Consider the following 26,196-nt stretch of genomic DNA (forward strand, 5'->3'; position numbering starts at 1 on the left):
CACCCTCTTTGATTCTTATTTGGTGATAACCACTTTTAAGATCAATTTTAGAAAAAATAGTAGCACCATGTAATTCATCAAGCATATCATCAAGTCTAGGGATTGGGTGCCTGTACTTGATTGTGATATTGTTAATGGCCCTACAATCACTACATATTCTCCATTTTCCATCTTTCTTGGGCACTAACAATACAGGCATAGCACAGGGACTCAAACTCTTTTGCACCCACCCCTTGTCCAATAATTCTTGAACTTGGTTCTCTATCTCCTTGGTTTCTTGTGGATTTGTCCTATAGGCTGGTCTATTAGGTAGACTTGCCCCAGGCACAAAATCAATTTGATGTTCTATACCCCTAAAAGGAGGAAGTCCCTTTGGACCCTCACTAGGGAATACATCATCAAATTCTTTTAATAATTGAGAAACACCAAGGGGTAAAGAACTAGGTTCAAGACTTAAATTATGACAACTAAGCATACCTCTACAAAGAAGAATGTAAGAAGGTTTTTCAACAAGTAAAGTTTGATTTAGAATGTCTTTTTGTTGAATTCCTTCAATAGGAAGAGGTTGCTCTTCCTTTTTCTTCTTTGAGGATTTATGCTTCTTCTCTTCTTCTTTTTTTAACAACTTTTTTTCTTCTTCTCTTTTTAATTTTATTTGTACTTGATCCTCTATCACTTGTGAAGGAGACAAAGGATGAAGTACAAATTTCTTCTCTTTGTGAGTGAAAGTAATTTCATTGGTAAGGCCATTATGCATGGTTTTCTTGTCAAATTGCCATGGCCTTCCCAACAAAATATGGCAAGCTTCCATGGGAACTATGTCACATACCACATGATCTTCATAGTTACCAATGGAAAACTTGACTTTCACTTGCTTATCAACAATGATATCCCCATCTTCATTTAGCCAATGAAGTTGATATGGTTTTGGATGGGGAATTGGAGTAAGATCAAGCTTCTCCACCAACCTTGTGCTACAACAATTGCAACAAGACCCACTATCCACAATGGGAGAACAAGCTTTATCATAAATTTTACACCTTGTGTGAAAAATATTCTCTCTTTGTGAAATGTGAGATTCATAAGGTTGGCTTCCTAGAAGCCTTCTTATCATTAAAAGTTGACCATCATAAGGATATGCTCTTTCAATTTGATGGTCTTCCTCACTAGTCTCACTATCACTTCAAGTGGTGGAACTAGATTCATCAAGACTACTATAAATGTCTTGTCCTCTCAAAATCATGACCTTTTTAGTTGGACATTAAGAAGCTATGTGACCTCTCCCAAGACATTTAAAGCATTTAATGTCACTAGTTTTACTACTAGAAGTGACAATAATTTTACTTTTATCTTTTTCTTTTTCTTTCTCTTTTTCTTGACCTTTACTAAAGTTTTTAGAAGAGTCATATTGACCCTCCCTCTTGTAGTCCTTCTTGATATAAGAGCTAGCTTGAGTTTTACCTTTAAAAGAACTTTTTCTCAAATTTTGTTGTTCCACCCTTATACAAAGTTGGACCAAATCATCAAGGTCCCTATAAGGGAGTAACTCAACCCTATCTCTTATATCAAAATTAAGACCACTTAAAAACCTAGCAATGGTCAATCTTTCCTCTTCCCTTATCCTAGCCCTCATAAGAAACAACTCCATCTTTTGTCTATACTCCTCAACACTCATGTTCTTTTGTTGGAGTCTTTGGAGCTTATCCATAAGCTCCTTACTATAATAAGAAGGTATGTGCCTTCTTCTCATAGCACTCCTCAATTCATTCCAATAAGCAATAGGAGGGTTATTATGAAGTCGCCTCTCTCTTTCCAAGGATGTCCACCAATACATAGCTTGTCCTTGAAAAGCTAAGGTGGCTAAGGGAACTTTTCTTTCCTCACCTACTTGATGACAAGTGAAGATTTGCTCCACTTTCATTTCCCAGTCCAAGTAGGCATCAACATCTTATTTTCCATGAAAGTAAGGGAGATCAACCCTTGATTCCCTAACTTTGGGTTCCTTAATGACTCTTCTAGGTGTGGGTTGGTAATATGCATCAACATTCAAACTACCCACATCCTCTTGGCTTGTAGAGGCATTGAAACTTTTAGTGAAACTCTTTTGACTTTTTCTCTTTTTAAGTTTTTCCAAAAGTTTTTCTTCTTGTTGCTTAATTTTGTTTATCTCTTCCTCAAGAACAATAAGCTGTACTTCTCTTTTAATATTTTCTCTTTCTTTTTGAAGTACCTCTTGTTGTCTCCATAGTTTTAGTGCCTCAACCTCCTTAAAAATTCTAGAAAAACTTTTAGGAGATTCAAGATCACTATCACTTTGAGAAATATGACTCATGATTAAGCAATAAGAAGATTATATGCTATGCAAAAGAGACAAAATATTTTTGAGCTTTTCTAGGAAAAAAAATAACACTTGGAAGTCTAAGTGTACAAGTTTCACTATCAAGGGAGGTGAGCTACTAAGAGCCACTTAATAACCAAGCCTTTTCAAGTGGAAATCACTAAACTCCCTTGTGGTATTTTCAATTCCACAAAAATTTTCACAAAAAAATTTTATGTTGTATGCTTTTCACAATTGTTTTTAAAGCTATCTAAACGTGGACAAGTAATTCTACACAATACTAGTCGAATTAGGACAGTAAAACAAAACAATTAAAGATGAAACAACTCAAAGGAAGAAAGATTAATCAACTAGTCGTTTTGCCCTAAGTGGAAGCTTGAAACATATAAAATTTCCAAGCCACTTCCACTAATACTACACATGAGTGAGCTACCAAGGGTTAGATATACCTGACCATCTTCTTAATACTCCCTCCAAGCTTTACAAATTGATTTAAAATACAATAGAAATTGCAAAAAATTTAAACTACACTAGAAACAATTTTGTGGCGGCTTTAGTGATCAATTAGTGACGGATTTGCTGTCCAAATTTTTTAACACTTGTTTAAGTGTTCCAATCTGCCACTAATCCTTGATTTTGATTGCTCCTGGACCCTGCACAAATAACACAACAAAATGGTGAATGTAGGCTGCTCACAAGGTTAATGGAAAGATCTCTCTTGTGAAGGTAGTTTAGGAAAATTTTGGTCACTAAATTAGGTCAAATTTCAAGGTCTTTTGTAACCAATTCTTTTCCTACTTTTTGTTGAGTCAATGTTTGGTCCTTAAGCAAGGATTTGAGGCCACTTCCAGCACAGAGTTTTTAGTCAAATAAAACAAGACAAGTAACAAAAGCACAATTTGACAAGCTTATACCAAAAATTAAAGAATAAAGTGTTTAAGACAAGACTCAAAGATAGCCAAAAATGAAAGCTGAAAAATAAGACTCCAAAGAAGGCTAGCACTCAATTAGGAAGGTTCCTAGATAGGCACTAGAGTAGATTAACAAAACAAAAAAAAAAATTGGAAGTAATTGAACAAGTACAAATCAAACTAGTAGTCCAAAATTTTATGGAATTCAAGTGTATTTTCTTACTTGTTCTTCTCGGCTTTTGCTTTCTAAATATGCTTTATATTTTTGTTTTTATTCTTTTCTTTTTCTGAATTCAAATGTATATTTCAAAGAAGATACTTGCCTTTTGATCTCAAATTTTTCACAATTCCAAAATAAAGAAACCGAAACAACTAGATTGAAAAATTCCAAGTGAAATTGATGAACTAGTGCACTAGTTTTATGCTTTAGATTGGATTCTTTTGTTCTCTTTTTTTTTAACTATTTTGAATGCTAATGCTCTGTATTTCTCTGTTTTCCAGCCACAAAAACTTTTAAAATTTGAATTCAAAACAAATAGTGCACTAGAAGTAAGATGAATTCACTTAAAATTTTCAAGTAACACAGTTGTTTCAAGAATTTTTTTTGGAAAGTGATTTGAAAACTTAAGTACACAATGGAAACATAACACTAAGAAATTTGCTAGAACTAATAGCAAATTATGAACTCAAATAGGTAAAACAAAAGCACATATAGGTAGGCACAAAATTATAAACAAAATTGTGACCAATACTGGACAAACACAACACAAAAGAAATTAGGTTAAACAAGCTATTCTAGGAATCATCAACATATAAGAACTACACATAACTTGCTAAGACAAAACAAAGGATTCAAAAACAAAATCTAATGCAATGTAATGAAGTCCAATCACGGACACATGCTTAGGAAATGAGAGACTCAAACAAATACAAAAACGCACAAGCAAATAGGTCCTAAATGTATTGATTGTGGAAAGAAATTCAAAATACAATCAACCAATGGATCTATGAATAGAATGTTTTCAAAAACTTATAGATCTGAAAGAAACTAAAACAATGACAACAAGAACACCAAAAACACAATATCAAACGGACCTAAAACTCAAAAAACACTTATCTCCAAGAAGAACCTTGCTCTTGATACCAAAATTGATGGCAAAACTAGGAGAAGTGGTAGGTGTTCTTCTCCTTGGATTCGCCTAGGCTTGGACCTCTTCTTTGGAGAAGTAGAACCGGATTGAAAGTCACTTGAATGAAGGAAGTTTTCGGACAAAGGTTACCTAAACTATGGATGGAAGCATCGAAGCTTATGGAACAAAGGAAAGCTCACTTCAAAAGGTAGGAACTAAGGTGATTTTTCCTAGGGTTTGAAGGTGATGCTCTCGGTGACTCTTGAGGGAAATTTGGAAGAAAATGCTCTCAAATTTCATAAGTTCAAAAGTGAGTACAAAGTGTGAAGGAGGGAACATTATAAGCATCCGAAATTTAGGAGACACTTGGTGCCAATGTGGAGGCTTCACATGTGGCGCAAGATTTGAATTCAAATTTTGAATTTGAATTCAAATCTCATCACACTTGTACAAGTCTGGTCCCCATGAGTGCTAAATGTATTTAGGTTTGATTTAGTGTGCATTTGGGGTTGAATTTGAGTCACACATGTTCAGCCAAGATGGCGCCAACCATGTGACTCAAAATGCAACTTAAATGCTTACTAAATTAAACCTAGTTTTGCCTAATTCACTTAAACTAATAATCCTCCTTAAATCCTAATCTAATGACCTAAATACAATGGTCCATGAAATACAATGAATAGGAAAAATTACAAGAAAGAGAATGAGCCCAATATTGGGTGTCAAAAGCCCAAAGGCTCATGAAGCCCAATTATAAGCTCAAAGTGTACAAACCCTAATCTATGGTCAAATACAAGACCAAAACAAAGTAAATCCCTATTCTATGAATTTGCAATAAAAACATGGTGTTTAAACAAGTAAAGCCCAAGTGAGAAGCACCCTAGGCCCACCAAGCCCATAGGGCCCACTAAGCTCTGAAGCAGACAAGTCTTCAAGTAATCTCTTGGTCATAGCTCTAGTGGTTGGACCCTTGGTCCATGCTCTTCCATCACAACCCAACACTTAGTTGCTCCAAAGGGCAAGGACATAGGAAAAAACCATTTACCTAAAGAAAATGATGTGGGCTCATTTACACTGTTGAAGCAAAGGAGAAGATTCGAACACAGCAACAAAAGAAGCGACATGAAACATTTACATGGATCTTGAAGCCTAGATGTTTCAGTTTACCATCCCTTACACCCGATAGAGCATACAACCCAACACTCAGTTGCTCCAAGGGGCAAGGATATAGGTAAGCACTATCTACCAGAAGGAAACAACGTGAAGGTATCTAATGTCAAAACAAGAGAGAAGACCTGAATCTCCACCTCACTATCACAAGAGAAGCTATTAGAGAAAATAGCATGGAGCATCTACTCAAAGACTAAAGATTAGGTGTATAGTTTATCACCCTTGTTACCTGATAGAGTACGCAACTAACACACTACAAGAATAACTGTAATTATCTACGGAATATTACCTACATAATTTTTTCCATAGATAATATTTAGTTATCTATGGAATATTAGCTATGGAATTTTTTCCGTAGATAATGTTTAGTTATCTACGGAATATTACCTATGAAATTTTTTCTGTAGATAACTTTTAGTTATCTACGGAATATTACCTACGAAATTTTTTCTGTAGATAATCTTTAGTTATCTACAGATAAAATCCATAGATAACAACTTTCATAGGTTATATATGGAAAGATTTTTGTAGATAACAACTTTTGTGGGTTATCTACGAAAAACTATTCGTAGATAACATTATCTACGGATAAAATCCATAGATAACAACTTTCGTGGGTTATCTACGGAAAACTTTCCACAGATAATGTTATTTACGGATAAACTTTCCGTAGATAACAACTTTCATGGGTTATCTACGGAAAATTTTCCATAGATAACCTTGGCGGGATACAGGGCAAAATTTTTTATGTTCTAAGTGACGTAAAGAATATTTGGTAAAAAATAAATATTATTAAAAATTGTCATTTTAATTTTTTTATTTTTATAAATTAATGATGATAAAAAAAATAACATACTAATATCTGGTTTTTAATTTGATATGCAACTATTATGATATAATTAGATTTTAAATTAGTATTTTATTAATGGTTGATAATTAAAAAATAAAACAAGAATAAATATATTTTTTGAATTTTATATCATAGATTTAATATGAATAAATATATTACGTTAATTAATAATTTATTTAAAATATTAAAATTTAATTTATAAAAATAATATTTTAAAAGAGAAGGGTTATATTACACCACTTAATAACTTCATATTAAATGTGAATTTTATAAATTCAACCGTTAGATTGAAAGTTTTTTACTCTTAGCTCATATATATAAAATTTTATATTAATTCAAGATGATTTGATACTTCATTCTTGTAAAACAAAATTGACGTAATACATACATTTCAAAATATACTAAAATATGAACACATTGATTACCTTCAAGTTGTTGTTCAATTTTAACAAAATTCAATATAAACATATAAAATGATATGAAATTTCAATCTAACAATTGGATTTACAAAATTCACATTTAATATAAAGTTATTGAGCGGTGTAATACTTAGTAAAAGTTATACCAGTGTTATTATAATCCTTATCATTTTAAAATATATTAATTAATATTTAAACTTTTAAATTTATAATAAATAATTTAAAATTGTATCATAATATTAATTTTAAATAGAAATATGTAGATTGTTAATTATACAAGTATATATATATATATATATATATATATATATTAATTAAATATAATATAATTATTATTATTGGTAATATAATTATTATATATATTTTTATATTTTTATAGCGTTCTGGACATACCAAAATGAGAGGGATCCAAAAATAGTATAAGTATGAGATTGTATAGTTAAGGATGACTTAAATGAATTAATTTGTACTACTTATACTGACAACATGCATCTGTTTTCCGGTAACTTATCTCATCAGAACTCCACAGTTAAGCATGCTTGACTTGGAGTAATATAGGGATGGGTGACCTTCTGAAAAGTTTCCCAGAAAATGTGCAATAAGAACAAAATACGTTGAAAAGTGAAGTGTCATGAAATAACATCCTTGATAGGCCAAATATAAGGGTTGTTACATTAATAAATTTATTAAAATTAAACAAAATTTTTTTGAAGGTTATCTACGGATAAAATCGGTAGATAACAACTTTCGTAGGTTATCTACGAAAAATTTTTCATAGATAACGTTATCTACGGAAAAAATCTGTAGATAACAACTTTCGTGGGTTATCTACAGAAAATTTTCCCTAGGTAACGTTACGTACGGAAAGTTACCTACGGAAAATTTTCCACAAGTAACGTTACCTACGAAAAAAATTTTGTAAGTAACATTATCTATGACCTATTACCTACGAATTTTTGGTCGTAGATAATCCATAGATAATTAAGACTTATCTACGGATTTTCATGCTTATCTAAGGATTTCTACCATAGATAATCCTGATTTTTATTGTAGTGACACTCAACTGCTCTAAAGGGCAAGGATACAAGCAAATCCACCTATCCAAGGGAAGCAACGTAGAAGCACCAGCATAAAGAGACGAAGAGAAGACCCGGACGAAATGTCTACGCCTTTACTTGCCTTTGGAAAAGCAACACATAGAAATTCGAAAGGACAAGTAAAGAGGGGCATCTGTAGACACCTAATTTCTTCCAGGGCATACAAACAAGGAAATGGACTTCCATTATCAAAGAAAAGGACCTCACAAACATGGAAACAACAAGACATGACATCAGAAGGCCTAAAGCCCAACAAAAGATTAATTTAGTAGCCCAGAACGGGCTACTCCCAATTTGGAACAGTCTGTTCCTAAACTGGAACGAGCTGTTCTTAAACTGGAACGAGCTGTTCTTAAACTGGAAAGGATCGTTCCAAACCACCAAAAAGGCCTAAAACCCTAGTTTAGAACGGGTCGTTCCAACATGGCAGTTATGAGTTAAAGCTCAACTCTAGAACGGGTCATTCTAGTTTAAGAACGGGTCGTTCCAGATGCGAAATTAACACATGATGAGCGGATCCAGAACGGGCCGTTCCGAATCTGGAATAGGATTTTCTAGACACTTTTGATGTCTATAAATAACAAGCTCAGTCATTATTCTCTAGGCCAGAAAACATCATCTAGAAGTTCATATAGCTCGAAATCTCTCTCTCTCTATTTGTATTTCTTGAGATTTGTGAGGTATTTGTGTAGTGTGAAAGGTTTTCACAAAGCACCTAAAATCTCTATATTTGAAAATCTAACAAAGCTTGCTACGAGGTATTTCAATCAATCTTCTTCTCTTTCTTTTGTTTCTCATCTTTAATAGACATTGTTATAATAAAAGCATTTAAAATTAAACATGTAAATAGTCATCAACAAAAGGGGATTAGATATTTATATTATTATTTTTATAATGCTAACTTCATCATAGGGTACCGATTAAGGGCGTTGTAGGGGTGCTTAATACCTTCCTTACACGTAACCGATCCCCGAACCCATTTTTGGTTGTTAAGACCATTATTGATTCTTAAAACCTTTTCTTTTTCCAATGTTTTGAGTAAAACATTGGTGGCGACTCCCACGAACTCTTTTCAAAACAATTAATTAGGGATTAGACTGGTTTCCGGGCATTTCCTAATTGATGAGATTTTCAATTGGATGTCTAAGCCATTAGTCGTAAGATCAAAAAATTTTGGGTTGCGACAATAGGGACCCAGTATCTCTGTTGTTGTCACCTGGCAAACTCTAAGGTTTGTCGCAGTATTTCAAGCTAGAGTAACCAGTTATCACCTTGAGTGTGATTTTCGACAAGGTTCGTAGGCTCCAAGGCCAAACTTGGGCCGGTCGTACGTCAACCACTACCTATGTTTAATACCCTCATTCCCCCGGGTGTAGGGGGAACTTTTGTGTGATATGGTTTGTGTACAAATTTTATTCAAACAAGTGCAAAATTTAAACAGGCAAACAGATATTAAAGCCAAGCAAATAAAACAAACAAAGTAAGAGGGAAAAATATTTAAATTATTATTCTTATCTTACTAACTTCATCATTTATATGGGCCTGACCCTCTTTAAACTTCCCCAGCGGAGTCGCCATCTGTCGCAACCCGAAAATTTCCAATCTTGTGACCTATGGTTTGGGCTTCCGTTTGAAAAATCTCATTAATTAAGGAATGCCCGAATACCAGACTAATCCTTGACTAATAGTTTTGAAAATGGTTTGTGGGAGTCGCCACCAATGTTTTACTCAAAATATTGAAAAAAGAAAAGGTTTTAAAAATCCAATAATGACCTCAATAACCAAAAATTGGGTTTGGGGGTCCATTACATGTAAGAAAGGTATTAAGCACATCTACAACGCCCTAAATCAGTACCCTATGATGAAGATAACATGATAAGAATTAATAGTTTAAATATTTAATCTCCTTTATGAATATTTATTTACATAAATTACACGGTTGATTCTAAAATGTCTACATGGTTGCTTTTATTATAACAATATTTGAAATAAGGGAATAGAGAAAAGATTAGAGAATCGACTGAAATACCTCTTAAACGAGCTTTATTGAACCTTCAAATGTAGAGATTTTTAGGTGCTTTGTGGCAACTAGAGCCGTCAAAGTGGGTCGGGACCCATGGGCCAACCCGACCCACCTTGAAAATAGGCCGAGCCAGGCAAAAAAAAATTGAAGTTTTATAGTAGATGGGTATATCTCAACCCGGCCCACTTTGACCCAGCCCACCCGGGCTGAACCCGTGGTGGGCCGGGTAGCCCACCAACCCACCATTTTTTTTTTTGCAATAAAAATTTAAGTATGATTTCTAGTTAATTTTGTATGATGGGATATTGAAAATTTTTATTTTAGACTTTTATCATGATTTGTATTTAATTTTGTATGATGAGTTATGACTTATGACTATTAATGATGCTAATTTTATGACTATTATGTTAATTTATAATTAATTTAAAATTTTGAATTTTGGTGATATTTTTTTTTTTAATTTTTGGTGGGCTGGTGGGCTGACCCGTATAACCCACCAACCCGTGGTGGGCTAGGTCGGGCCAAAATTTTTTTTAGAAAATTAAAAGTGGGTCGAGTTGGGTTGGCTCGTTTTTAAAGTGGGTCAAGGTGGGTCGGCCCACATGGGCTGGGCTGGCCCGTTTTGACAGCTCTAGTGGCAACCTTTCACACTACAATTAGCCTCACAAAAATCTCAAGAAATACAAGAAAGAGGAGATAAAAAGAATTTTTGAGCTGTGTGGGAGTCTAGACGACTTTTTTCTAGGCCCGAGAATAGTGCCTGAGTATGCTATTTATAGACATTAGAAGTCGCCAAAATGACCCATTCCAAATCTGGAACGACCCGTTCTGGACCCCTTTGTTATGCGTTAATTTTGTATTTGGAACGACTCGTTCTTAAACCAGATTGGCCCATTCCAGAGTTGGGTTTAACACATAACTGCCTATGTTGGAACGACCCATTCCAAACTAGGGTTTTAGGCCTTTTTGGTAACTTGGAACGGCCCATTCCGGTTTAGGAACGCCCCGTTCCGAGTTGGGAACGACCCGTTTTGGACTACTAAAATTAGCTTGTTTAGGCTTCAAGCTTCCTTGTTGTCATATGGTGTTGCCTCCATACTTTGGAAGTTCTTCCTCATCATAGTAGAGGTCCATTTCATTGCTTTTGTTGGTCCAGACAAAATTGAGTGTCTACAGTTTCTTTAAACGTCAAGAAGCACAAATAAGAAAACTAAAGCATGACTTTATAACTCTTTCTATTTTGGCTTTAAATTCTAAAACTTGGATTGAGCTTCTGTTATCTCCTTGGCACATGTACCAATTTGTACAAGTTGAATTTAATTATGAGTATGGGTATCGCTTCCTAAGGATCATATATAATACTTAACACAAATCACTAATTATACTAAATTAAACTATCAAAAATGGAAATTTTGATTGTTTGTAGAAATAAGGAAAATGCACAAACAATGATAAATGTTATAAGAAATCCTTTTTGGTAATTTTACAAATAGTTGGAATGTAAAAATTGATTTTAAAACAATAATAAAATATGTTAGGATTTAACTTTACGAAACCATTTTCTCATGCTTGCAAACATGTTTTAATCTAGTTATAAGTTCATAAATTATTCTTCATCTCACAAATTTATTCAAAGCTTAATTCTTGACAAGTTTGAGTCTAAAATTCTTAACTAAGTTATCAATTTTTTGCATAACTTCACCAAAAACTTTAAGAACAAAATTCTATCAATAACTAATAACATTTACTTTATTTGTAGAGGTAAACACCATCAGTTGCTCTACTTCAATTCAAAGGTTCACAAGTATTTTCTAATCACTTTAAATCCATCAAATCAAGTTAAGAGAAATCAAACCATAACAAAAATTAAGCAAAGAAGAGAGAAATAATAACTAGGATTAATAACTTAGAATTTGAACAAAGGTGATCTTGGCTACACAAAGACATGGAACACCGGAAAAATGATGAAGAAATGAAGAAACTTGATCTTGAAGTTATGAGAGCTCTTCTAGTTGCCACACACACTCTAAGAAATTTTCCTCTCTATGTATCTTCTTTGAATCATGGATTTAGGTCATAAAATCTTTTGTCTCTTTTCATTAATGTCGGGTCAACATGGCACTAGACATGAAATTCCACACTAAACGTTTGATAGAGAATAATAAAAACTGATCTATAGAGCTATGGTGCTAAGTGTGGAATTCCACATTCCACACTTAGTGTGGAAAAATTAATTAGCTTGCTAAAACTCTTTGAAAGCTTGACACTAGGGATGAGATTCCACATCTAATATTAATATTTAACCAAATTTCTTCTTCTCTAATGGCATCCTTGCTAGCATTGATGGAGAAATGTTGATCAATGAGAATGAATCTTTGACTCCTTGGATCAAATTCTTTAAGAGTGACGCATGGATTAGGGAATGGTGACGAAAATGGAGGTTGTAGGGTAGGTGTTTGATGTAGGCTTGAGAAAAGACTCTAGGGTTTGGCTCACTCCATGAATGATGAAGGCCACTTCTAGGGTTTTCTCTCAAGATGAAGATAGGTAGGGTTTGGCCAAATATTAGCCAAGAGTGACTAAGGAAAATATAAAGTTTCAAAGGCTCTCTTTATTAATTTTCAAAGTATTTACAAGGAGACTAACCTAGGGTATTTATAGAAGGAAGGATGCATTTAGGGTTACATTTGAGAGTGCATGGTCAATTAATGCAATCCAAATGCACTTCAAATGAAAGTTAAATTAACCCTAGATGCTACTTAGTGGCCAAGGATGGAATCTTTGGGTTTGGTTAAGCTATATCTAGGTGCATGATAAGACCATGCAACCTAGGTTCCCTCCACTTGGGCCTAAGCCTTGCCAAGTCCAAAAATAAATTCAATGCCACGAAAAATCACGTCTAGGCCTAGTTTCCAACCTTAATAAAATACCCTAGCTATAAATTAAAATCTTATAATCTAAGGCACCCCATAATACAAGGGTAAAATGCGAAATGCAAGTAAAAATAAATCCTATGACTAAGACACCCTAAAATACAAGGGTAAAAATAGAAAATTAAAGACAAGGGTAAAATAGAATTAAACTAAATTCAATGCTAAGAAGGCTTAAGAGAATGATTAATAGCCATAAGAAGCATGTCTTGATGGAGACCTCCCTTCCATGGATGATTATGGCGTCTTGAAGAGGGTCACCTTTGCCCAAGGATCTAGGCTCACCAAGGAAAAGAGATGGAGACGTTTCTGGGGTGGAGGAAATTTGGGCGTGAAGATGGGTGAAGGGTTAGGAGTTTTGATGGATGCTCAAGGATGGTTGGCTCACTCCAAGATGAAAATGGAGGTCACTCTAGGTTTCCCACTCTCCAAGGGTGGAGATAGGAGAAGGCTAGCCGAAGTTAACCTAGTGACTAAGGATGGGATGTTGAGGCAAAAATGCTCACTTAATATCATATAATCCAAAGTGTGTACAAGGTGCTATGCTATGGGTATTTATAGGAGTGGGAGGCATCTAGGGTTGCATTTGGAGAGTGCATGGCCGAAAATGTAAGGCCAAATGCACACCAAATGAAACCCAAATTAACCCTAGATGCAACTTGGTGGCCAAGGATAGAATCTTTGGGTTTAGTTAGGCTACATCTAGGTGCATGATAAGACCATGCAACCTTTGCCCTCCACTTGGGCCTAAGCCTTTCTAAGTCCAAAAATAGGTCCAAAAACCACCAAAAATATGTTTAGCCTCCTAATTAAATACCTTAGCCCAAAAATAAAACCTATGATCTAAATCACCCCATAATACAAGGGTAAAATGGAAAATACAAAAGAAAATAAATCCTATGACTAAGATACCCTAAAATACAAGGGTAAAATTGAAAAATAAAATAAACCATATACTAATGAATCTTAGGAGAGTATTAATACTCTATGATCATGAGGAGGGTGTCCTTTGGTGGGTGAGTTCCCTCCTCCTCTTCCACTCTCCTAGCCATGGACCTAGTGATGGGGCCCACATGTATCCTCAAGGATGGTCCTCCATCATGTCTCTAGGGGTGTTAGCTCTATCCTCTTCCAATCTCCTAGCCATGGACCTAGTGATGGTCTCACATGAAGCTCTAAGGATGGTCCTCCATCATTCTCTTTTGATGCTTCACCAAGTTTTCTACTTGTTTCTTTTGATGTTTTTCATCCTTTTCCTTCTCCATAAAATAACATCAAAAAACTTATAAATTTCCTAAAAGCTTAATTTATAAATTAAAGTCTATTTTTTACAAATTAAGATAAATTTGAATCAAAAGAAAATAAGATAAGTACTTCAATTTATACTAAAAGATTAAAATAAATATGACACTTATCAACTTCTAAAGTCTAAACCCACTAACCTAACACGCTCTCAACACAAGCATATTTTACTATATTTATAAAACATCCCTTGTTTGTATAAACCCAATTAATAAATTAATTAAACTCATAATATAAATATCAATTAAAAACTTTATCTTATTAGTTTTTCAAAAAAAAAAATGAGGTTACAATTAGAATGTGTAAATTTATTTTTAATGGTATATATTTGAAGAGTTATACTACAATTAACTATATAATATCCCATGAATGAGGTATTTTAATTAAATTTTAAATTATTTTATATTATGCTTATTATATATTTTAACATTTATTTAAACTTTCCACGAAGATACCAGTGGGACTCGAACTGGGGCGCTAAAAAAATGCCCTGCTTAAGCTTCACTTATGTTTCTTCAGATAGCTTAAGCTTCACTTAAGTTTCTTCATATAGCTTTTCCAAAAGTTCTTTTTTTTTCCTGTAATTTCTTCTCAAATTATAAACTATTTACTTTTTTTTTTAAAAGTGTTTTTATGCTAATGTTTTAGCTTTTACTTATAAGTAGAAATTAAGCCGAGTCAAACGTCTCAAAACTTTAATGAGTTTAAGGAAGAGAATCGGACTGGCTTAAATAAAAACCCAAACTTTTATTTTCATCAAAATACATCAACTTTTCATTTTAAAACCCTCTTTTCAGCCCAGATTATTTCAAAATACTTTATTATTTAATTAAAGTTCAAAATAAATTATTTACTAATTTTAATATATATATATATAGAGAGACCACAGTTTTACACGACACAAGGAGGGTCATGGTCTACACTTGGGAAAAATGGAGACTACTCATCTAGAGACATTGTGACACACATAACTCTACATGCATGTGACTTTGAGATTTTTTGTGGATTGGATTACATCCATCAACTGTCGGAGTTCGAACATATAAGGACACGAGAGCAAGAAAGTGAAAAGAACATTCAAGGAATGACAGAGAACAACTTCTCTCTGTTGTGAGTGAGTAATAAAAAGGAAAAAAAATGAAGCCCAAATGCCACAATCAGAATTTTCTGTATGAATCTTACCAAGGCATTTTTCTTTGGCTCTGAGAAGGCTATGTTAGTACGCCAAACCACCCATACAGAAGGTTTATGGTAGGAAAGAAGTGGTAAAAGAATGTTAGTCGTAAGGATTTATTAATTGCAGAAACAGTTTACTGGGCAAATAGTTGCATTAAGAAGAGAATGAATAAATGGGGAAGAGAAAGTTTGCAACTATCCAGTAGACAATCATTTCTAATAAGGAGAGAGGGATGGAAATTAGAATATATAGGAAAAGGGTAGATTTAGTGGGTACCGAAGATTTAAATTCCTGGGTTATATTTATTCCAGCCTTTATCAAAATTATTTGCAAACTAAACAGATACTACTATTTTAATAAATCCTCCTTTACCTGAATATTCTTTACCATTCTTCCTCTTCCAGCTAGTTTTTTGGTGATTCAGATTCCTCTTCCATTCATGTCAGTTGATTCATCATACATGAGATAGACAATTGACTTTTTGACCACCAATCCATTTGTAAAAGTCACATAAAACTCCACATGGTCTCCAGATTCCAAATGTGACATTATGCCCTGCCAATCTACTTCATTAAAGAAAATTGCTGTGTCTCGCTTGTATATCTGGATGGTGCACTTTGTGTGATTAACCATTATGACACTAGCAAGACAATCGGTTGCTGTGTTTTCAGGGGCTGATAAATAAACAACACACAATGTCATTCCGTTCATGCTACAGTCATCTGGCACGGTGAAATACACCGAACGTTCATTACCCGTATGGGCCAACCAATAAGGATACTTGTTTCCTGGGACAAAATCATTGCAAGATTCACTGGTTGTCAATTCCTGTAGCATGAGAAAAAATAGCTTAGTAGTAGCAAAAATAGCTTATATTGAAAATAACAACATACTGCATAATTAAAGTATAGCTATGGTAACTAATTCAAACAAATTTGGTTTGTAGTTTTGTTGTGTATAAATCAACAGCAGATCATTATGATGCATTTCAATTCTTTTCGGATGATCATTGGAAAGACAACAGAATCGATTAGAAGGAAGAAAGTGGAAATCAATTCCCTAGTGCATAATATGACCATTATCACTTGACTAGTTGAGAATCAAAATAAGGTATTTTTAAATGAAGCTGGGTGGTTATAGAAAGCAAAGGTTCTAAAAGAAGGTGAGTATTGAAGTTTCCTTTAGATATTTCATTACGATAATTTCGTGTTCTCTTAATTAATTGCCAAAATAAAGAGTGAAGGTAAGAAGACAAATATAAAGAGAAGGAACCTCAGATATGCTCTGACTGAGAGTATTGAAGACTTCGTCTTGGCAACTTCCAATTCTAATAAAAAATGATCTCAAGGAATGCTCTGATATTTCTGATATATATGGTGCTATTTCTGATTTAATCAAATTTACACCACGTACTTCATCCAAAATTGTTTCAACTTGTTTAGATGTTTGTAACTCCGTATCACATTGCACCAAAACACTTCGAAGATTTAAAATGCTGCTAAGGATTGGTGTTAGAGCACCCAATTCATTTTTCTTCATATTCATGGAAACTAGAGATGATGATACGCCACAAAAAGGACTAATATAAGATAGGGGATTAATTGTTGGTGATATCCAAGACCAAATGATAGAAGGAAAAACATTATGTGGTGATCCTTTAAATCCACATAGGAATATATATCCAATGCTTTTTGAGCTCACTATTGAAAAGGGAACTTTTTCCACAGCAGTGTTTTCAGCAATTAGAGTTGTCAAGGATTCCATCCTCCCTATATCTTCTTCCAATTTGTCAATCTTCAAACAACCAGATAGGATGAGAGTTTTCACAGATTTCAACTGATAGGTCTCTCTTGGGAGATTGCTTAGACTTGAACAACCTTTCAAATTTATCAATTCAAGAAAGGAGAGATCTCCAAGGGATTGGTGTATCTTGCACAAACTGCGACAATGTTTGAGAATGAGCTTTTTAAGATTTGGTAGCTTTGAAAAGTCAGGGGTTTCTGTCAAGTACTTGGAATGACTAAGATTGAGGAACTTTAGACGCGACAAAACCTACAACGAGATAGTATTTTGAACAAAAAATTAGAGCCGAAAATAGAAAAGGAAATAGCGGTAAGTGGCAACATATGCGAATATAATAACCGTATGAATTTTAAAAGAAAATGGCACGCCATATATACCTTTGGTTCTTTCCACACTTGTCTAAGATTACTGTGCTTGAAATGAATCGCAATTACACCTTCCAGATTAAAGTTGTTAGGCATGTGTTCTAAAGGAAACCCTTGCCAGTAGATCCATCTCAGTTCCTTAGAAAGATACCCATAATCCCCACCCAGTTGTACGTAATCAAGTCGCAACAGTCTCAACTTGTTCATTTCTTTAAAAGCAACAGCTTCGAAGAAAACTGTATTGGTTAAAGGCAATTTCAGAGCCAATCCCTCAATAACTTCGGTGCCCTGGGATGGAAAGAGCAAAGAAAAATAACTTAAGAAATGTCTATTGTTTGCTCACTAGAAAGTGATACTTGAAAGCTCAGCCAAACCACATATGTAATGCACATGACAAGGAAAACACTTTCAAGTTTCAAAACTGTATATAAAGAATATACTTACAGTATTATTTGTCAATACATTGAGTACATCCTCATGAAACCACAATCGACTGTGCTTCCCAGGTTCCTTTCTTGAACATGAACTTTTACGAATTATCTCTCTACCCATGTCTCGAAGCAAAGGATGCACTCCAAGTTTATTGTTCTTTTCAACTTTTATGAGGCTATGCTGTGTGAGTTCTGTTATTCCAATATCAGCAAACAGTTTACGATCACAGCCATTTAGTATCTCGATGACATAGTCTCTGTCTTCACCAATAAAGACACAACATACATCAAGAAATATGTTTTTATTCATATCACACAAACCCTTATAGCTTATTTTTAATATCTTCTGAACTTTAGCATCGGGAATTATTTTTCGTTTTGACAACACACTTTTCCACTCTTTTTCTGTCCTCTCACTCAGATAAGAACCAAGAATTTCAAGAGCTAGTGGTAGACCACCACAATAAGCAACTGCATTTCTTGCAAGTTCATTGAAGTCCTGTCTTGGTTTTGCTTCTCCAAAAGCATGCCAACTAAAAAGCTCAAGGGACTCTTCTTCGTCCATTTTATGCATCTCATAAAGATAATCAACTTTAAATTGCTCAAGCAGGCGAAGATTTCTGGTTGTAATGATTATTACAGTTCCTTGACCGAACCATTTACAATTTCCACACAGATCTTGTAACTGCTCATACTTATCCACATCATCAAGTACAATGAGTGCCGTTTTTCCAGCAAGTCTGTTATCGATCACAGTTTTTCCCCTCCCTAAACTATGTAACATCACCTTTTCTTTGAGGATATCTGAAAGAAGTTGTTCTTGTAAATGAAGTTGCCCTCTCCTATCTGTTACACAAAACTCTCTAATGCCTTCCATGAAACTTTTATGCATGAATCTATGATGAATTCGATTGTAGATAACTTTGGCTGTAGTAGTTTTACCCGATCCTCCCATTCCCCATATCCCTAGCTTACAAACTTCGGGACATTGATTTTCAATAAATCTAATCACTTGTTGCACACGAGATTCTAGTCCAACAGGAAAATCGGTAATAGACAGGGCATCATATTCCAGTTTACTAAGAACATCTTCAACAATATCCTTCACTAGTTGAGCTTCATTCCTTCAAGTTCAACAATACACTAATAGTTATATTTTACATAACAGCAGAATCCTCACCTACTAGCTTAAAAGTATCAAGTAGATTTACCTGTAATTCCTCACATCCCAACCGCAGAATTCTGCAGCTTCGTTTAGTGCGTGGCTCCATCTCAAGAATGCATCTCCATCTTCGGAAACTGTTTTTTGGGCAGTTGCTTTCAACGCTTCTCCGAAATCACCGTTCTGATGACTTACATCGGATGGGTCAACATGGTAAAATACGGGCAGAACTATTTGACCATAATTTTTGTGGCATTCAATGATTTTTTCAAGCTCACGAAGACACCAACGGGATTGAGTATAAGTTTGGGAGAAAACAACTAGTGCTATCTGAGACCCTTCTATTGCTCGCATTAGCTCTCCCAGCGGTGTTCCCTTGGCAAGACTCTCCTCGTCCCAGAAAGTTTTGACTCCAGCATTTGTTGAGAGGCCATGATGGAGATGAGAAACGAACTTTCTACGGGTGTCTTCTCCCCTGAAATTGATGAACACATCGTATGTCCGTTGGGGTTTGGATTTTGAGAAGAGAGAACAAGAAGACTCCGACTCCATCCTAGTAACTCAGGTCAACTACTGGTAGAAGACTTTGAAAAAAAAACGCAAAATACCAACTTATTATAAGCAAGTGGACATTCCCTCCTAGTAAGTCATATGACTCGTTCAGTTTTATAAACAAGCTTTAATCCTATATGTACCGCCCACATCGGCACCAGGGCCCATCCCGGCGATGATGAGCTCGAACCACGCCAACTCAAAACCTTCAGTCCATTCCTGTTTTTTATTTTCTTTTGCATCCTTGCATTATTTGCTTTTGTCTACTTGCTACGGGTCACGCGGAATCATCAGGCCGAAACACCCACAAATTCCAAAAAGCTCAACAACCAAGTAAGGCCTTAAGAGCCAAAATCATGTTACAAGTCTAACCCAGTAGGGGCACTCCCTATAAGTGGTTCCGTATAGCCACCAAGTTGAAGCAGAACTTGCCTAGAAAGAATAAGTGAGCCTATAAGCATGAAGATGTCATCGAGCTCTACTCTGTCTTAGACTGACCTTTATGTTGTCATTCACTAAATCAAGGATGATGCAAGGGAATGTCAAGACTAGGAATGACCTACTCATCAAAGTCAGGAGTGGCTTCAAAATAATACTTATTGATAAAGATCTAACAACCATGATCATCATGGAGAAGGGATCTCTTCACCAGTACTGAGACAAATAAGGTTTAGAAAAAGACAAGCTTCAAACATATTGAAAAATTCAAAGTTAAGAAAGTAAAAACTCAAAAGCCCAACCAAGTCATCCAAGACAAACAACCATGTGGGCTACAAGATATTTGAAGATCTGAACAAGGGGAAAGGTTGCAAAGATCCCCAGTTAAGAAAGATTGACTACTAGGTAACCAAAACCCACATGAAGTTAGAGGAAAAACACACAGAAGGGGGGTTGAATATGTGTGTGTGAAGGTTTAAGGAAATCTTTTCCATAAAAAACTTTCCCATGTTTCATACTGACGTTTCCAAACTCAAGATACATCTCACGTTTACTTTTAATATAAAGTTTAAAAGAGTTTTGTGTCTGCATGCTTTATCATCTGCTCGAAAGTGTTTCTTGCAATAATAAGTTAAACAAGAGATGTTTTCCATTTGAAAACTGTTGTAGTGTTAAATATGCAGTGAGTAAGATTTTCAGTATGAAATACCAAATAAATAAATTTGCGTTTGAGAAGAGTAAAATAGTGCAAAGAGTTTTATACTGGTTTGCTTAGGCTGAGCTACGTCCAGTCTCCTTCAATTGAAGGGTTCTACTAGATTTTTAATTAAGTACAAGTATTATTACCACTTCTGGTTTACCGAGTATTGTCGACCACTTCAAGCCCGCCAACTTCACTCGTCAGCGCTAGTATTCTTTGTTCAGCCTCTTCAGGCTCTTAATGAGTATTCTCGACCACTCCTGGTCCCCGAGTATTATCAACCACTCCTGCTTTGCCAACTTCACTCATTGGCGCTAGTATTCTTTGTTCAGCCTCTTCAAGCTCTCAGTGAGTATTATCGACCACTCCTGGCCCGCTAACTTCACTCATTAGCGCTAGTATTCTTTGTTCAGCCTCTTCAAGCTCTTGGTGAGGATTCTTTGACAAGCCTCTCCAGGCTTATACAAGCATTCTTTCCCTAGCCTTTTCAGGCTTTAAAAATGATAGATAATTTGTTGAGTGTGTAGTTTACTCTCACAGAGAGGATACAAAGATTTACTACACTCACTAAGGTTTATGTTCCTAAGTTACCCTTAGAACTCCTTAGTCTACAGAGATAAATACAATATTGTACATTTGACTATGTATGCTCTGTCTCTGGTTTTATTTCTTCTTGGGCTTGGAATCACTCTTCGTCGGTCATTCCAGGTTTGAAGTCACGACATATTTATAGTCTCTGTAAAATCTTCCAGTTGCAAGTGTTCGTTGAAGCAGAATATAGTCGTTCATGACTTGTTTGATTTCTCATTTAATGCACATGATTTTGCATTAAATGTTGCTTCCTCTTTATAGACATTGCGTGAAGTCTTCTTAGTTTTTGGTAGCTACAGTGTCTGACTTTAACAGTGACCTAGGAATTTCTTGTCTTTTTTCGGTCATCGTAGCTGCAGAGGCGTTGTCTTTATCTGAAAAAGATAATGTACTTTTTCTAACACACGCATGCTTTGAATTTTGGGCCTGCATTTCTTTTTCTTCTTCTTTTCCTTCTAGCACGCGATCATATTGAGAGCACTTTGTATGATTGTAGACGATGTCTAAATTGTCCCTTGAGACTTGATTCTTCAAAAACTTGCATGATAGTCTTCATTTGTGTCTGGTAGTCCATGTGCATCTTAAGACTTGATCTTCGTCTGAGCACTTGTCATTAATGCTTTTACTTCCCTTGGTCTAGTCAATATTGTAGATGTACAGACTTCATTTCCGTCTAGAATGCTTTTTAGTCTGTGTTGTCCTTCGTCTGATATGTAGTTGACTTTCGTTTGATTCTTGACCAACCTTCGTCTGAATCATTATGTTGCATTTTAGGTTGTGCTTGACACTCTTGCGTCTGGTATTTGATTCAACATTGTTTGGTGCTCATGTCGTATTTCATCTTGCATTTGACTCTACTTCATCTGATCCTTGTGTTGTGCTTTGCCTTGACTAGTTCTTAGTCTGATACTAGGAGAAGTTTTGTCTGTGGTCTATATGGACTTCTTCTCATTCTTGAATGCGCTTCGTCTAAAGCTTGATCATTTTCCTTCTTGTGCTCAACTTGGCTTCATTTGACTTTTCCGTCTGATGTTAGAAGCTTTCCTTCCTTTATCTTGGTTCTAGTATAAGAAGTGGCACATGCTCTACTCTTCAATTTGCCTGTACTTAAGTTTTTCTGAAACACTAACACACATGTTAGAAATAACAATATGTATTATATTAGTCTCATTCAAAACTTTGCTAGGAATTGCTTCGTCTGACTTAACACAACACAGGAAAATTTGACTAGGAGAGTAGTCTGTTCTCCAACATCCTTAAATGATCACAGACTAAGCCTAAAGAGGCTTCAATAAACAATACTGAATTTGAATCCCTAGCATACAGATCAAGCCTAGAGAGGCTTTAGTGAAAGAATACTCACATTAAAATTGTGTAATCCTCAGCAGATAACTGCATAAACAAGGGCAAAATAGTCAAAACTAGGGGCATCATTAGTAACCCCTCATCAAATTAGTAGGAATCATTTTCCTTTTCATTCATCAACACTCCTACTTAGTAGCAAACCAAAAATAGAGCTTGTTAGGGCATCTTCAACATCTTCTCCCAATTACCCAACAGACAAAAATAATTAAAAAAAACTCAACTATGATCACCCTACCAAGAGAATGATCCTTCACCCACCAGCACGAGGGCACTACCTACAAACTATCCATATCTTTATCAGGCATCCCCGCCTAAGAAAAGAGGCAATCAGATCACATAAATTACAATAGGCATCCTAGAGAGGCTAGCACAATAATACTCATCATCACAATAGGCAACCTAGAGAGGCAAATACAATAATACTCACAAGCAGGTGGCCTAGAGAGGCCAGCATAATAATACTCATCATCATAGTAGGCGGCCTAGAGAGGTCGAAACAATAATACTCATCGTCTCAAGTAGGCGACTTGGAGAGGCCGACATAATAATACTCATCATCACAAGCTGGTAGCCTGGAGAAGCCGACACAACAATAGTCATCATCATAAGAAGGCGACCTAAAAAGGATTGCATAATAATACTCATCATCACAAGTAGGCAGCCTGGAGAGGTCGACATTTTGGAACCCAAAAATTCTAATCTAGCCCACAGACGATTTGGACTTTCGTTTGAAAATCTCACTAGTTGGGGAATGCCCGGAAACCATACTAATCCCTAACCAATGGTTTTAAAAAAAATTTGAATGAGTCACCACCGATGTTATACTTAAAACATCGGAGAAAGAAAATATTTTTAAAAATACTAAAATGGCCTTCACAGCCAGAATTGGGTTCAGCAATCCGTTACGTGTAGGAAAGGTATTAGACACCCTTCAATGCCCTAAGATGTTTCGTCCAGGTTTTCTTTTTGCTTCTTCGTGTAGGTGCTTCCATGTTGCTTCTTTCAGTTATAAGGGTTTACTTGAATCCTTCCTCCTTGGGGTAGCTAAGTGTTGGGTTACATGCTCCATTGAGGGACAAGGATGGCAAAATGTACCTTCTAAATTTCTAGCTTCGTGTGGATGCCCTATGGTACTTCTTGTCGCTTGTTTGGTGATGGTAAGGTGGAAATTCAGTTGGGTCTTGTTGCGGAGTGAGTATGTTTTGAGCTTAGCCTCTCTAAGCTAGACTGATATTTGTTAGAAAAGAATGGCACAATCTAAGAGGGGGGTGAATTGGATTCTATGACCTTTTAAAATTTTTCAGAGTATTTTGGATCTTTATTTCACTTAAACTTTTCTAAGACTGAATTTTCAAATGAAGCTTCTTTAAAGACTTGTTATGAAAGTATGAATGCAATATGCTTTCTTGATTACAAAACAATGAGGTTGAAATGCAATGCTCTAATTCAGATTAAACCATCAATATTCACACACACATGTTAATCAAGAATTATCTTCTTTAATGTTCAACCAAGAAATTACTCAAAGTAAAAGATAAGGTAGAAGAAGATTGCACAAGTCTTTTATACTGGTTCAGCCACTCCACATGTGACCTACATCTAGTCCTCAATCAGCACATGATCAAGATTTTGTTCCACTATCTCAAGGAAGAAGGTTTACAAGCACACACATGCATATACTTCAACATAAAAGATAACCACTTTCTTGACCCCAAGAAAGCACCCCTTGTAGAAACCCACTACAAGAAACCTTACCACTTGAGAAAACCTTCTCAAGATTTTACAAGTATTCACACAGAATAAAGGAACGAATTCACCTGGAATTCAGAAGCAATTCTTAATCTTCCCCTTTCAAGAATATGATGATGATGATGATCCTCTAACAAAGTTTTTCACAAACGTTTTTACTCTTGGATTTCACAAAGAAAACTCTCCAAGATGGTCACAAAGACTCCACAAAAACGCTTTTCTCAATTTGATTATCAGTTCTAACTCTTGTCTGAAGTTTCTAAAAGTTCAAACTATTTATAAAAGTCTCAAACCCAGATAATCGATTATTTTAAAGAATAATCGATTATTTTGTTCTTCAGGTTTTCTAGAAACCAACCAAGAACAATATAATTGATTATTTTGCTAGATAATCAATTATTCCAGAGAGTTATTCCTGGGATAATCGATTATTTTGGCAAATAATCGATTATTGCAGCAAGGCATCCCATTTTGCCTGTTGTTGGAATAATTGATTATATTTAACGATAATCGATTATTTTGAGTTAGTTTTCAAAACTTCGTTTTAAGCCTCAAAATAACTTTCTAACTTTTTTTAACTCATCATCATATACTCTCTACTTAGTTTAGATATAGATTTGTTCATGCACACAGCATACACAACAAACTAAATCATTCAAAACAATTTATACACTAATCACTATTACATAATATTGACTTTTCTTTGACTTTGTTTTTGTGCTTCCAAGTTGTTGTTGTTGTTGTTTGTAGTTGCCCTTGACATCATAAGTTGTTGTTGTACACACATGTTGTGATCATCAAAACACCTTTAAGCTTCAAGCTCTCCTAAGCTCAATAATATTGAGGCTTCAACCAACCATTGAGTGTTCCTTGGCATAGCCTCTCCAAGTTGTATTGGTTTTAAGGGTCCAACAACCCCTTTCCGATTCATTGTTTGAGTACTGTTTCTTTAGACTTCCCCTATGAGGGATGTGAGTGTTCCTTAGCACAACCTCTCTATGTTGTACCAATTTTGAGGGTCCAGCCAACCTTTTCTAATCTTTGATGAGTATTCTTTGCTAGCCTCTCCAAGCCTATGAGTATTCTCTATAGCCTTTCTAGGTGAGTATTCTTTGTAGCCTCTCTAGACTGGTGAGTATTCTCTATAGCCTTTCTAGGCCGATGAATATTCTTTACAGCCTCTCTAGGCTAGTGGGTATTCTTTGTAGCCTCTCCAAGTCGATGAGTATTCTCTACAGCCTCTCCAGACTGGTGAGTATTCTTTGTAGCCTATCTAGGTTGCTGAGTATTCTCTATAGTCTCTCCAGGTCGATGAGTATTCTTTATAGCCTCTCCAGGTCGGTAAGTATTCTTTGTAGCCTTTCCAGGCTGATGAGTATGATTGTAGCCTCTCCAAGTCGGTGAGTATTCTTTGTAATCTCTCTAGACCGATGAATATCCTCTATAGCCTCTCCAGGTCGGTGAGTATTCTCTGAAGCCTCTCTAGACTAATGAGTATTCTCTATAGCCTCTCCAGGCTAGTGAGTATTCTCTATAGCCTACCCAGGAAGGTGAGTATTCTCTGCAGCCTCTCCAGGCAAATGACTATTCTCTATAGCCTCTATAGGCCAGTGAGTCGGTAATTCATTTGAAGTGTCCCAATGCTGGTAGGCAAAATATCATCCTTTTTGCAAGATGATCGTAATTGTGGGGT

The 26,196-nt window shown here is 35.3% G+C and overlaps 1 protein-coding gene across 4 annotated transcripts; it reads right to left on the reverse strand.

The window, feature by feature from the left end:
* Positions 1-2,649: 2,649 nt before the first annotated feature.
* On the reverse strand, positions 2,650-20,028 carry LOC109790699 (disease resistance protein RPV1). 4 transcript variants are annotated; one of them, XM_020349894.3, is made up of 6 exons: positions 19,158-20,015; positions 17,960-19,070; positions 17,528-17,803; positions 16,620-17,399; positions 15,720-16,175; positions 2,650-2,991 (listed from the first exon to the last, which is right to left on the reverse strand). In XM_020349894.3, exons 1-5 carry the CDS (start codon positions 19,658-19,660, stop codon positions 15,768-15,770), a joined length of 3,078 nt encoding a protein of 1,025 aa, XP_020205483.1. In that variant the 5' UTR covers positions 19,661-20,015; the 3' UTR covers positions 2,650-2,991; positions 15,720-15,767. The 4 variants fall into 4 exon arrangements, with proteins under 4 accessions (XP_020205483.1, XP_082927000.1, XP_020205484.1 ...); XM_020349895.3 differs by lacking the exon at positions 2,650-2,991 and adding an exon at positions 13,356-14,124 and having other exon boundaries at positions 19,158-20,016; XM_083070873.1 differs by lacking the exon at positions 2,650-2,991 and adding an exon at positions 13,356-14,127 and having other exon boundaries at positions 19,158-20,016.
* Between the last annotated feature and the right edge of the window lie 6,168 nt (positions 20,029-26,196).

This window comes from Cajanus cajan, chromosome 3, assembly GCF_000230855.2.
Source record: "Cajanus cajan strain Asha chromosome 3, NIPB_CcT2T_4, whole genome shotgun sequence".
NCBI classification, from domain to species: domain Eukaryota; kingdom Viridiplantae; phylum Streptophyta; class Magnoliopsida; order Fabales; family Fabaceae; genus Cajanus; species Cajanus cajan.